This window comes from Monodon monoceros, unplaced genomic scaffold, assembly GCF_005190385.1.
Source record: "Monodon monoceros isolate NGI ecotype Baffin Bay Population unplaced genomic scaffold, NGI_Narwhal_1 Super_Scaffold_20, whole genome shotgun sequence".
NCBI classification, from domain to species: domain Eukaryota; kingdom Metazoa; phylum Chordata; class Mammalia; order Artiodactyla; family Monodontidae; genus Monodon; species Monodon monoceros.
Genome location: NW_021703777.1, coordinates 71949558 through 71963746, shown reverse-complemented (window position 1 = coordinate 71963746; position 14189 = coordinate 71949558). Strand labels below are relative to the sequence as shown.

The 14189-nt window shown below is 43.5% G+C and overlaps 1 protein-coding gene across 1 annotated transcript; it reads left to right on the top strand.

Annotated features, from left to right (window-relative positions):
* Positions 1-1787: 1787 nt before the first annotated feature.
* UCHL1 (ubiquitin C-terminal hydrolase L1) lies at positions 1788-13989 on the top strand. Its single transcript, XM_029235401.1, has 9 exons — positions 1788-2142; positions 2263-2274; positions 2709-2837; positions 5619-5769; positions 7754-7839; positions 7918-7965; positions 8821-8887; positions 9777-9835; positions 13571-13989. The coding sequence occupies exons 1-9, from the start codon at positions 2110-2112 to the stop codon at positions 13655-13657; spliced, it is 672 nt and encodes a 223-aa protein (XP_029091234.1). The 5' UTR covers positions 1788-2109; the 3' UTR covers positions 13658-13989.
* Positions 13990-14189: the final 200 nt, after the last annotated feature.

Sequence of the window (14189 nt, the reverse complement as noted above, 5' to 3'; positions counted from 1 at the left end):
ACTGTAAACTGCTAACTTCTACAGGTCCATCAAGCCTTATATTAAATGTCACTTCCTTCAGGAAGTCCTTCCGATTCTCTACGCTAAGCGTTCCCGAACTCTACTCCCTCTCACACCACTCTTATTACTGATAAGAGCTCAATGACAGAAGTTACTTTGTTCACCTTTGTATTCCCATTACACAGTAGGTGCTTAATCGGTATTTGTTGAAAAAATGAAGTAAATTAGGATGTAATTTGTCTCAGTCTTAAAGGTAAGAACTCATTCAACATAGCCAGGTATTCTTGTACTACTATTCACTTGTCAAGACTTTCAAGTCTTCTATTTTCTTTTTTTTTCAGAGAGCAATGCTTTGGATTTTTTTTTAAATTAATTAATTTATTTTTTGGCTGTGTTGGGTCTTTGTTTCTGTGCAAGGGCTTTCTCTAGTTGCGGCACGCCGGGGCCACTCTTCATCGCGGTGCGCCGGCTTCTTGTTATCGCGGCCTCTTTTTGCAGAGCACAGGCTCCAAATGCGCAGGCTCAGTAGTTGTGGCTCACGGGCCTAGTTGCTCCGCGGCATGTGGGATCTTCCCAGACCAGGGCTCGAACCCGTGTCCCCTGCATTAGCAGGCATATTCTCAACCACTGCGCCACCAGGGAAGCCCAAGTCTTCTATTTTTAAAGAAACAACTTTAGTGAGGCATAATTTACATACCACAAAATTCATCCATTAAGTTCTCCTTACTAATGTCTTTTCCTCTCTCATGTTCTGTGTGAAGGTCATTTTTCTGATGGTAAAAATGGGAAGAAAATAGAAGTGGAAGGTCAGTTGTGACCTTAAAGCAAATTAACCTCTCTAAGCCACAGATTCTGAGCTGTAAAACTGCACTATGAAGAGTTTCTTCATTGGCTTCTCTAAGGGTTGTGAGATGACATGCAAAAAATCTGATCCACAGTAGAGGTAATAACTCAAAAACAGCAGATCCCCTCCCTTCTCTATGTCATCTTTTAATGTTGGATCCCCTAAACAGTAAGTCTATTCTTTCACCATCATCATTATGTTGTTCTGAGCGTAAGTAAAAAATACCCAACCTTCTTCTTTTCTTAGGATTCAGCAAGCCCCACTTCATTCTGAGGTTTTGTTTTCCTGCACTATTCTTACAGATTTTGTTCCACTTTTTATTCATTCTTAGGCATATGCTATTTGTCTCCATCTTTTGAATATGCTGGTAGAAAAAAACCCAAACCCTACCTGAGATCATTAGAGAACAGTGGTTTCTAAAGTTGCCATTACCTTTCTTCTTCACTGGGAGTATTCTATTGTGAACTTAATGTTTTATTTTTCAAAGCCTCCCATTCCTTGAAAAAAGTGCGTTTCCTTTTACAGCCTCTCATCTTGAAATTATACCTGTCTTTTTCCCTGGATATATTTCCTAAAGTCTCCGACAGCCTGCCTTCTCTGTGTGTCGTATTACAGCCACATCCCCCAGGTCTCTACCGCTTCCCCAAGACCAACCAATTCTTCCCTGGGAGTCACATTACATCAGCATCACTAATGCAATATGTGCTATATTACAGACTATGTTTTATTCTAGGCGGTCAATTAAAAACGAACCTCGGTGCTGGTTTGCTTTAACATGGAGGATGAATTATCTAAGGTCAAATGCAAACTGCTGCTAGATTTATATTCATATTAAATATATACCTGTTGAATTTGGGCTTTTTCTCAATGCTTCAGAGACTCTAAGCTTTCAGGTAACTGGGATGGTCTTAAGTGTGGGTTTCCAGAAACTTCACAAAAAATCAGACTCCATCAAAAGGACTGCTCCACACGCTCAAGGAACACCCACCAACAAAACCCATCTCCACAACCACCAGATTATCTCACCAGCAAGTGAGACTGCAAGGTTTGGGGGCTTGGCCGTACCACTCCGCGCTGCGCAAGGGGGGGGGGTTCGTGCCCATTTGGCTGCGACTGACCGTTTCTCTTCGCTTGGTTTTGCCTCTGCTCCCCCTGCGCAGGCATCCAAAGTGCGTCAGGCCGGTGCTTTATAGCTGCAGCCTGGGCGTCTCCGCTCTCTGTTTTTCCTCTTCTCTGGGTTGAGCTTCTTGCCGTTGTTCGCGAAGATGCAGCTGAAGCCGATGGAGATTAACCCGGAGGTGAGCATCAGGTGTACTTTTACTCGGGGAGCGCAGGGCCGAGGGTCAGCCCTCACCAGCTAGCGGTATCAATGACTGCTCTTATCTTTGCATTTTTTTTTCTTTGCATTTGCCTTCCAGATGCTGAACAAAGTGAGTGACGTCTCGGGTTGCCTCTGTCTCCCTCCCCCGGGAGCACTGAGGCGGAGGCGCCCACCGGCTCCGGCTGTTTCTCAGGGACCGAGCGGCGCCCTGCGCGCTGCGGAGGCGGCGGGGCTGGGGCGCGGCCGGGGTGCCCTCACTCTGCCCCTGCCTCGGGGGCGGCGGTGACTGAGAAACCGGTCAGAGGTGGGATGGAGGAGGCTACGCCCAGATGCTAGCTCCGGGCGTCGCGGTAGCCACGTGTGGGCCGCGCTTTGTGCTGTGTCATTGCGCTCGGCCTGGGTGGGGGGCGGGGCGGGGCCGGGCTCCTCCCAGGCCCGGGGAGAGGTGCGAGGATGCAGAGCCCGCCCCGCCTCCCCCGCTTCCCGGTAGGTGCCCGCCACTAGCCTGTCTCCGCGCCTGGCCGCCATGTTTTTTCCCCGCAGGTGCTGGCCCGGCTGGGGGTTGCGGGCCAGTGGCGCTTCGAGGACGTGCTGGGACTGGAAGAGGAGTCTCTGGGCTCGGTGCCGGCGCCTGCCTGCGCGCTGCTGCTGCTCTTTCCTCTCACGGCCCAGGTAGGGCGTGGGGCCCGGGGTGCGCAGGCGCTGCGCGCGCTGCCCCTAGACCGGAGTGAGGCGTTGAGGACGGTGCAGGCTCTCCTCCCGTCCTGGCTTGGGCGCCCAGAGCTGGCACACTGCCCCTTCCTTGTGGCGGATGGAGGGAGGAACTCCCACTTTCATGGTACCTACTCACTGGGCTTCTGTTGTAACAGAGTTTATTGCCTGGTCGCTCATCCATCCAGTATTGCCTTGAATTTGGAGGAGAAGCAGTATCTCAGTTCCATCATCCCAATTATCCAGGAAGACAGTTCACCCTACTCATGAGTGCAGTTTGAACCTAGGCTTTTTGGCAGTTTGAGCCAAGGAATAATGGCTGGCTGGTTGTTCTCCTTTAACGGCTGTGACGTGTCGTTTTATTGTTTGGTTCTCAGACTCCCACCTTGCTGTAAAATGGAGGGGGATGGGCTTGCCTAAACCACAAGAAAACAATAGGTTCTTTAAGTTTCCACCTCTGCTGCCTGGGTCTTCAGTGGGTTCAGGGGTTTCTTCCCAACCCTCCACTCCCTACAACGTACACACTTGGTCTTTAGTTTCTCCAGTGTGTTTTTCTAAAGCTTAATCATTTGTGTGTGGTTCCTGTGTGAGAACCTCCTTCTACCTCTCAACCTCTTTCCTCTCTGACCTTGTAGTTAAGTGAATAGGTGGGCACTAGACCAGTCTTGGGAATGCTTTTTCATTTCCCTTTAGATGGTCTTCCGCCTGCAAGTGTGTAAGTATATATGTACCTCAAAGGCTGAGCATCAGATATAAAAAGTTAGCTGGGGTAATTGTTGTCTTGGATGTGTGGAATCCCACTAATTAGCATGGTTTTGTCTATCTCCTATTGCTGCCACTTGACCCCTGATTGAGGAGTGGTTGAATTTTGCTTTAGTGAAACTTGGGACATTAGTATATACGGCATCGTTTCAAACAGAGTGAGCTAAACTGAAGCACCATCCTAATGCTGGGGGTTCTAGAAGCATCCTCAGCATAAACTAAGGCCTATGGGAAGTTCCAGGCATTCCTCCTAGTAAATGGGCTAAGTATTGTGGGTTAAAAACACTCATTAAAGCTATTAGGATAGTCCCACTGACATGTTGGTTATTGCCAAAGCCTTTACTTAGGTGAAAATGGAGTTCCCAAATAATTGCAAGTCAAATTAGCTTCCCTACTGATCAAATCAAATGCAATGTTCTCTCTCTCATTTGAGCCTCTCCCAGAGGTTTCTTATTAGAGGAACCATGATGACTCGGAGGTTTTTGAGCAGCAGCACTCAAAGACAAGGCCTTGGGGAGGCAGTGGTGCAGCGCGTTTGTCTTGCAAAAGCCCACTGCTCTCATTTTGCTGGATCAAGCAGATCTTGGTTAGTAGAACATTCTGGGTAGGACGTTTTATGTTTGAAAGCTCGATACTTTGTCTTTTCGCTCCAGTTCTGTCTATCAGATTTACTGAATGCCTGTTACGTGGCACAAAACACCTATTGGGCTAAATACTGAAGCAAATTCAAAGAAAAGTCGAGGTTCATAGTCGAGGTTCCAAACAAACTAATGTTAATTTAGAAAGCATCTAATTTTGTCTAAGAATATTATGAAATCCTAAATGGACTACTTTTAACACATTTTAAGGGATCATGAAATACTTACAGAAATGTCTGCATGCAAGAGCTCAAACAACCCTAAAGGATGACGCTATCCCATTACAAAAAAATTAAAACCTTTTTTAGAAAAGTGAAAATCCTTAACAGTCAATGAGTAGCTCAATTCAAGGATCCAGTAGGTAGATACATGATGCTAGAACTTCCTACGAGTTGGAGTTTAAGTTGATCTTGGGGGACAAGAGAGCTTATTCCTCTGATGGTACCACAGACGAGGCTTACTTCAGTTCTGTGTACAGTAATGCAAGGCCGCTAGAACTAGAAATATATGTACTTCTCGGGTTCCGTACGGTTTATACCAGTAGTAAGAAATTAGTGTTTCTATAGCATCAGCACCCTGCTTTTAACTGAGCAGTCATACCTTTAAGGTCTTTAGAACTTGTTAGTGAAAGGGCCAGACAAGCCCACTATATTACTGTACAAAGAGATAATGCTTTGAGGAAACCAGTCTCCTCAAATTGTATAGTTGTCAAGGACAAACAAGAGTTACATCTTCCTCTTGTAGGATGAGAAAGTTTTGTGAAATCACAGTTCAACACCCCAGACCAGTTGTCTTTCCTTCCTAAAAAAGGATGAGGGAATAGTTAATTTCTTTAAATTGCTCCTTTCTTTAGTTAAGTTTTGTATTGTTTTGTTTTTGAAGAGACATGTATTTGGGCAGAATAGAAGTAGAACTTCAAAGAATAGTGAGGTATAAACTAGCTGGTGTTCTTGGGCATTCAGCTGCCCAGCGCTTGATTGGAATGCCTGTGTGAAAGTCGTTAGTGTTAAAGGAAGAAAATAACGAACTTGTCTGTTTTTCTGACTTCAGCACGCCATCCATCTCAAGCTAAAAGGTTGCAGTGGTGTCTAGACAAAGTCTTGGGCAATATCCAAGGCCGCTACTGCACTGCAGCATCAGGGTGGAGTGTCAGAACCCCACGGGCTGGCGTGGGCGTGGGTGGCAGACGGGCCATTCTCTGGGCACCAGCCAGCACCTAGATCCAAGGCTCCTGGTCACATTTCCCACTTCTGTTTCCATTTAGGTGGTAGAACCCACTGTGCTGCTGTCTGTTCTTTGCATTTTCATTTTGAGATGTAAAATGGTTTTTTTGCACTCACAGCATGAGAACTTCAGGAAAAAGCAGATTGAAGAGCTGAAGGGACAAGAAGTAAGTCCTAAGGTATACTTCATGAAGCAGACCATTGGCAACTCCTGTGGAACCATCGGACTCATTCATGCAGTGGCCAATAATCAGGACAAACTGGAGTTCGGTGAGTGGATTTTGAGGCCAGTCATCCTCTGGTTGACCTTTAATTAACTGTAATGCTTCCTTCCAACACCCCCGAGCCTCTGTTTGGCAAAGCCATTGCCTTAGATTTTTTTGAAAATCTACTTCTGCAGATAGAATCAGTGGGTGAATTCTCATCGTTCCTCCCTTTTGAGGAAGGGAAGCGCATCCAAGAAGCATAGTGTGGTTTCCTCCACCTGGAGAGGCGGGGCGGGTGACCGTGCAGTTTTGTACTTGCCTCTCCGCCTGGGCTCTTCATGTGCAGATCCTCCTGCTGGTCTTGACAATTCTAAAGAATTAGAGATGCTGTTAAGGCGTAAAATGCCAACCTTCAGGACCTTTCTTTAATGGTGCTGTGTCTCATAAGCAACAGGAGAACCAAAACAGCCTAAAGCAGCAGGACACAGCGCGAGGCTCTGCAGGGAGGCATAGCCGCAGGCTGGCACCTTGAGAGATCATCTGTGAACAAAGCTGGGTCAGGAGTTTAAGCTCGCCTCCAGTGGATGCCATGGAGGATAGAGAAGAGATGAGTCTCAGCCCTTAAGTTGTCAGAAGCGCAAGTAACAGCATTGAAATATGTTAAAATACACGGCATTGTGTATCATTTTGGCCAAGGGTCAGCAAACTTTCTTAAAAGCCCAGAGAGTAAATCTTTTAGGCTTTGAGGGCCATATAATCTCTGCCCTTGCAGTGCAAGAGCAGCCATAGACAAGATGTAGAGCAGTGGATGTGGCTGTGTTCCAATAAAACTTTATTAGGTGGCAGTAGTCGGCCAACTCCTGATTTAGACAATGGATGGGGGTGGCTGAGAATTGAGTAAGTTCAACTAACAGTCCATGCTGTTGCTTGTAGCAGGTCAAATACTTTTTTTTTTTTAATTTAAACAAGGGAATTGTGGCCAAGATTCTACTCCTGGTATACTTCTGAAATTAAAAAAAAAAAAGGCTTGTCTGGCCACAAAGGTCCAGATCTTCTAGAAGTTGCTTTTTTCAAATATTGACTTGAGTGAGTCATTAAAAAGTCGTAGTTTGATCCTTTTTATTTCTTCTGCAGTAAGTGTCACTTCTTTTAGAATACTGTGTTCCTGAGGTCACAGATACTGTAACTCTTCCATAAACATGGTCATGATGGTGCCATCGGCTTAATCTGAGTCACAGCCCTCCTCATAAAGTTGAGAGGATTCCTATAATTTCCAGATTTTCAGTGGTCCCCATTTAACACATTTGTTTAAGTTTAGAGCTGAAAGTTCAGATTGAGGTCTTTTGAAATACAAGTTGCTCTTGCGTCCTAGACTCATCAACACTGAGCGATGACAAAATGCTTATGCCAACCATCAGCTAGTTAGCTGTCTCTAGGCCAGACTGTTAGGGTCTTTGTATTTCTATTTAAGATCTGTAAGTTGAAGTCTTTCTGGATAACCATATTACTAAGATTGCATTTTCTACCCTGAAATAAAAGTCTTGGTTTGAGAACTGTTGATATTGATAGATGAGAATGTTATTGTTACATCATGTATGCAATAAACATTAATTGTGCATTGCTAAGTGCTGTAGATAAGAGCAATAGACAAGACAGTTCCTGCCTTTATGGCACTGAAAGTCTCACAAATACATGTTACCAGTGGATCAGTGCTGTAACAGAGGTGGTAGGAGATCTGAGAGGTGAGGGTGAGGTCGAAGGTGGGGAGGGGTCAGGGGACAGGGAGGATGTGAGGAAGAGCTTGGCATGCTGGAGGAACTGAGAGTTCTCTGGCTTGAATGCAGTGAGAGGGGAGTGGTTGGAAAAAGAGGCTGGGGAAGAGGCACCTCGCTCATCCACATCCTCAGAGGCCATGGTAAAAAGTCAGGTTTCCAATCGTGACAGACTATTGCAGTGGCTTAAGTCAGCAATAAATTGCAACCATTTGCATTAGACCGGTACTAACATATGCTTTTTTTTTTCTTTTCTCTCTTTTTTTTTTTTTAAAGAGGATGGGTCAGTTCTGAAACAGTTTCTTTCTGAAACAGAGAAGTTGTCCCCTGAAGACAGAGCAAAATGCTTTGAAAAGAATGAGGTAGGAAGAGAACTTCTAGAGCATCGATTTTCAATAACTCTGGAGGTTTTCGTGCTAACTATTCTCTGTTTTCTGCAGGCCATCCAGGCAGCCCATGATGCCGTGGCACAGGAAGGCCAGTGTCGGGTAAATACAAGTTAGAGCCAGGCTGTCCAGGTGTCACCCATGTTTCCCCAGAAATATGTGCAAGAACCTCTTACTGGAACACAGCACATGTTTCCACCCAAGGCTGATGAATGCCAGAAAATTCTACCAGAATAATGCCTTGACCAGACCTGTTCATAGAAAAGGCTCTTCAAAATATCTGATTGGCAGTTGACACAGTCTTGAGTAAATTCAGGCTGGTAGTGTTTTATATAGATCCAAATGCGTCTAATTGAGTAGCACCCATCTTAATAACTGAACATTTCACATACTCTTCTCACAGTCTGTTGGAGAGCAAGCTGGACCAACAAGGACTAAAAGTTTCTAGATGACTTAAATGTACCATTAATCTGAACACAGCCTTCAAGTCAACTGTTGATTAGATTGAAGTCAGTGATAGTGTCTGTATAACTGCAGTTGACTCTGTCACATTCTGGTCTTGACCTTGGGTGAAGTACTTATCCTCCCTAAGCCTTAATTTCCTCCTCAGTAAAAAGCAAGTGTTAGAGTTCTGAGAGTTACAGTATATCTACTTGAATGGTCTTAGAATAGTACCTAGTATATAAGAAATAAATATTCGCTATACTCATTTAATATGTAGGCAGGTTGGTTCAAGCATATTTACTTAGAGAATTTATTTTTAACAAATTAAGTTCTGCTTATAAAATAATCATATTGCAAAATATGTGTATCAAATCAACAGGTTGTAGACCTTAAACTTACACAATGTTATGTCATTTATATCTTAACTTTTTTCTTTCAGCTTTATTTTTAAATGCAGTTTATACTACAATAAAAAAATACTCATTTTCGAAAAAATATCTTGACTCTCTGCAGGTAGATGACAAAGTGAACTTTCATTTTATTCTGTTTAACAACGTGGATGGCCACCTCTATGAACTCGGTACGTTTCACTCCAGTTTTGGAATCTAACATAGATGCATGCATTCTCTCAGACATAATTCCTCTTACAGTACTGGTGTGTGACTTTATGGCGGCACTTAGTATATCCGTTTATGAAGCCGGAACACCAAGGTATTCTCAAGGGGGCACTTAACCCTTTATCATACCCAGAGCACCTCCCTCAGGAACCTGGCCTGCGGGATGAATGGCTTTAGTCACAAACCAGTAAAGAGAACTGATCAGCCAGTTCAAAGTATACACGTTCAGATTTTCTCTTTCCACCTTCCACTATAATAGCATCACCAGTATAAGGTCTCCACCACCATCCTTTCCAGGCAAGGAATACTTTTGGAAGGAGGTAAATGCCTAAACACAACCTGGTTTGTGTAAAAAGAATTCAGACATGTCCATCTCTGTATTAAGAAGAGTCATCTCCTTTTAATGGAGAAAGACTTGCAGCTGTGTCATCTCAAGCCAAGATACTACCTATGGCAAGCAAGGGCATAGAAAACTTGGGGCCGCTCAGCAGTCATTGAGGGGCAAATGAAATCTCAAGGATCCTTTTTCTTCCCTCCACCTTCTGTGTACGTCATAGACTGCTTCTGACTTGCTTTGTGGTCCTTCCCAAGAGATGGGCACAAGCCCTTCTAGTAGGGTAGCTAGTTTGGCCTTGTGTGGTCTTGTGGTCTTGGTGCTTTAGATTAGAATTGCCTGGGGTGGATATCTAGGAACACTTGAACCTCATTTCCAGCCTATTGCTTCATAACCAGCCTAACCTTTGTGGGAGTGGCAGTGGTATTTGGAAGAATCTAAAACTTGCCTTTAAGCTGGACAAGCACAGTAGACAGAAAATGCAGAGAAAGCTGACATGCCTGGCTTTTTCGTTACAGATGGACGGATGCCTTTTCCGGTGAACCATGGCACCAGTTCAGAGGGCTCACTGCTGCAGGTAGTCTTTGGAATCCATTTCCACTAGGGCCCATATTTCTTTAGCCAGTTTGTCTGTTCTAAAGTGCAAACCGTTTTCGGTACAGACAGCATCAGTCATCTGGGATGAGAGCAGTCTTCAGGGCTTAAAGATCATCTCAGTAATTCTGTTTGCTTTATTTTTTAGCAAATAGTTTTTAAACAGCATCCTTTAGAGCAGCCCTGCCTAATCTGTATTGCGTGCTGTCTTTAGCCCACAGTTAGATTTAGCCTGAAAGCCATTGTTTATTTCCTTGTGGAGTTAAGGTGACTCTTGTCCTCTTGTCAGAATGCATCATAGCCAATGACTCAGACTCATGGAACAGCAACCCAAGCCTTTCCTAATCCCTCTCTGACTGCTGGATTTGGGTCAGTCTTGTAGGTAGCATACTATGGATTCTGGTTAGGCAGTTACCTCTGTGATTGTTTTCTTCCCACACGGTCGGTCCACTGTTAACAGGTCAAAGGAAGAAAATTCAAAACATGCCTGACCAGAACTTTAAGATCCAGGGTCACTGTGTAACTGTCCTGGTAAAAGTGACGGCAGAAATCTCTTAATTCTGAACACGAGTTGGTAGACTAGTCCTCTGCCCTCTAAAAAATGAATCTCTAGAGTTTAGTCAATTTGCTGTTAGAAAGGAAAATGGCTTAATTGTGATAAAATTTAAAATGATGTTAAGGTATAATTACTTCATTTGCTGTAATAACAGCTAAACTTCTTTGCGTGCTTCTTGTGTGTAGACGGGGGGTGGCAAACTTTTTCTGTGAAGAGCCAGGAAATATTTTAGGCTTTGTATTAGCATATGGGCTCTGTTGCAGGTATTCATTTCTGCTGGGACAGCTCCAAAGCAGCCCCATAGGCAGTGTCTAAATGAATGTGTATGGCTGTGTTCCATTAAAACTTTATTAACAAAAACGGGCAGCAGGTTGGATTTGGCCCACAGGCTGCAGTTTGCTGACTCCATGCTAGATGCTGTTCTAAGTTAGTTACCTCTTTTATGGACTCCTTTTAATGATGCTCTGAGGTAGTTAGTATTACATTTTACAGATGAGGAAACAGAGGTGCAGAGGTAAGTGATGCCCAAGGTCAATGGCAAACTACAGAATCATGGTTCAAATCTAGACAGTCTGTCTCTAGAGTCTGTGCTCTTAGCCACTGTACAATACTACCTTTATAGTAGACCTGTCTTTGGAACATCATAGACCTGATGACCTCAAGGTACTAGTGGACCAAATTATGCAGTCCTAGGAAGGACAGTCACTTTCTCTAGCCTGCTGTCATATACACCTGAGATCAGTCAGAGCTAATTCTTGGATATACCAGGGGTAAATGAGAACAGTGATACGGAATGAGAACTAGACCTAGAGAAACAGAATGGGGATTTGCATGAGAGTCAGGATTCACTTATGGGAGAGAATAAGAACAGGGGCAGAATTTCTGGGTATGACCTATTGGGAGGAAAGATTCTGGTCCATCTAATAAAGCTTCCTAGGTACATACCAACTCCTATCAAACACTATCCTAATACAGGCACACCTCACATTGTGGATTCAGTTACAGACCACTGCAGTAAAGCAGATATCACAATAAAGAGAAGTTTTGAGTTTTTTTGCTTCCTACTGCATATAAAAGTTATGTTTACACTATACTGTAGTCTGTTAAGTGTGCAATAGCATTATGTATAAAAAACCAATGTACATATCTTAATTTAAAATATTGTTAAAACAATGCTAACCATCATCTGAGTGAGTCAGTCTTTTTGCAATAGTAACATCAAAGATCACTGATCACAGATCACCATAACAAATACAATAATAATGAAAAGTTTGGAGTATTATGAGAATTACCAAAATGTGACACAGACATGAAGTGAGCCAATGCTGCTGGAAAAGTGATGCTGATAGACTTGCTCCATGCAGGATTGCCACAAACCTTCAATTTGCCAAAAAAAAAAAAAAAATTGCAGTATCTGCAAAGCACAATAAAGTGAAGTGAAATAAAATGAGGTATGCCTGTACCATAAAATGTGCTCTGCATAGGACACTTGAAACTGTTATGTGAGTAGAATTTATGAGGTGTGGGGAAGGTAAAACTTTTTTTGTTTTAAAAAAAAAAACACCAGAATCACATTTTAAATTAATTGACTAGAAAATAGCATCTTTTTTTTTACATCTTTATTGGAGTATAATTGCTTTACAATGGTGTGTTAGTTTCTGCTTTATAACAGAGTGAATCAGTTATACATATGTTCCCATACCTCTTCCCTCCCTCCCTCCCACCCTCCTTATCCCACCCCTCCAGGCAGTCACAAAGCACCAAGCTGATCTCCCTGTGGAAAATAGCATCTTAATTAGTGGAAATTCTTATCCTAAGTAAGGCTGATTCTATATGGTTAGAGATGTTTTAGGTTGTCTAAACTATACCCCGGATTAACTTCTTAAATTGGTGAGAAAGTCCATAAACTTAACCCAAGTATCCTAAACTTGAGTTAGGCCACTGCTTATTGTCTATGTAGGAGATGGCTGTTGTCTTTACAGGCACACCCTTAAACGTTAATCAACAGCATGGGTCCTAAAGGAAAGTGGCTTTGGGGAAGGCAGGTCTGGGATATCAATATATTAAAAATTCTGATAGAATAAAATGTAGATGTTACTCTAGATCCTCTTCAGTTTTTCTAAGTGGTTCCAAAGCAGAAACAAAACCAGGGTGGGGTTGATGCTTTTTCAGGACCACAACTCATTATCAGGTTGGTGATTTTTAGGCCTTGGGAGCTGATGTTCTGACTGTTCTCTGTCCACTGTCCTCTTGAAGGTCTCGTATTTAACATTGTTGGTGGGGCTTTCTTTGCACTGGACTTTTAACAAATTGAACAGTGATTGATATTCTGATCCCAAGGCATTTAAACCCCAGAATTTCTCAAGTAATATTGGGGTCAGTTTTCTGTTCCCAATCTTTGTAATCTAGGTCTTAGAATTAGTAACACATGTCATTCCCTAAATATGTAGGAATCCATCACTTATCTGTACTTGGAATACCAGGTATTTAAACTTAAAGCCTGTTTTGTAAAATGTTTACTTGAAATCAATCTGTCTTTACTCTGGGAATTTCTGAGTTAGAACTTTTTCCTTATGGAAGAGAAATCAATTTTCTGTCTTTGGATTTGAGGGAAAGAGCACCAAGAGTATAGTTTTCTTGTCAAAACCAGGCACAACGTGGCAGAAGCACAGAGCATTTGGTAGAAAGAATAAAGGAATCAAAGCTTCTGGAGCTGGATTTGTGATGTGGGTCCTTGTCTTTCCTATCACCTGATTTTTTTTTTTTTTTGCGGTATGCGGGCCCCTCACTGTTGTGGCCTCTCGCGTTGCGGAGCACAGGCTCCGGATGCGCAGGCTCAGCAGCCATGGCTCACGGGCCCAGCCGCTCCACGGCATGTGGGATCTTCCCGGACCGGGGCATCTTCCCGGACCGGGGCACGAACCCGTGTCGTGTCCCCTGCATCGGCAGGCGGACTCTCAACCACTGCGCCACCAGGGAAGCCCTCATCACCTGATTTTTTTCCTCTTGCCTTAAGCCCTGGTTTTCAAGTTTATTGGGAGGTTTAAAGTGGGTCAGGGTGACCTTTGGGCATTAATAGACCTTACTAATACTTGCCCCTTGAAGCTTTCATTTTGAGCTGTTGCTGTTTAGACCTTAATTCATGACATTCCTCCTCCTCAGGATGCCGCCAAGGTCTGCAGAGAATTCACTGAGCGTGAGCAAGGGGAGGTCCGCTTCTCCGCCGTGGCCCTCTGCAAGGCAGCCTAATGCCTCGTGGGGGGGCACTTCGCTTTCTCCCCCCTTCCCTTCATCGTGAAAGTATATCCCTAACTATGTGGTCTAAATGCTTCAGTACTTGTAGAGCACAGCTGTTCTCCTTCGGTTCCACAGATACGCACTTACCCTCAACTTCGCCCACGCACTAGCAGAGCTCCATCGAGCAAGTTTGGTGTCACCCTCTGATGGCAAAGCATTCCCCTCATTGTATGTCTTATACCTCAATATCTAGTGCTTTAATGGCTACTTTGGTTTGTGTCTGTTAGCTAAGGCCTTGGATGTGGTTTGTCCTTAAAAGGAATAAAATTTTTCTGCTGATAAGAGATGAGCCTAAACTGGTTTTCATTTTTCCGTCCCAATATATCCCAAATTATCATAGTAATTACATATATATCTTCCATATAAGAACTTATAAAGTACAGGTAAGAAAATTACCATAAAAATATTATCGGTTTAGTGTGTTTCTACACTTTTTTCTGTACATTTATGTTACTGTGTGTACCTGTAGACTTAAAAAAAATTA

What these genes read in the sequence shown, in the direction of transcription:
- UCHL1 (XM_029235401.1), top strand. Translation starts at nt 2,110, where the DNA reads ATGCAGCTGAAGCCGATGGAGATTAACCCGGAG. An exon ending in AATGCTTTGAAAAGAATGAG is followed by an intron (nt 7,840 to 7,917) that starts GTAGGAAGAGAA and finishes TGTTTTCTGCAG; the next exon opens with GCCATCCAGGCAGCCCATGA. An exon ending in CACAGGAAGGCCAGTGTCGG is followed by an intron (nt 7,966 to 8,820) that starts GTAAATACAAGT and finishes GACTCTCTGCAG; the next exon opens with GTAGATGACAAAGTGAACTT.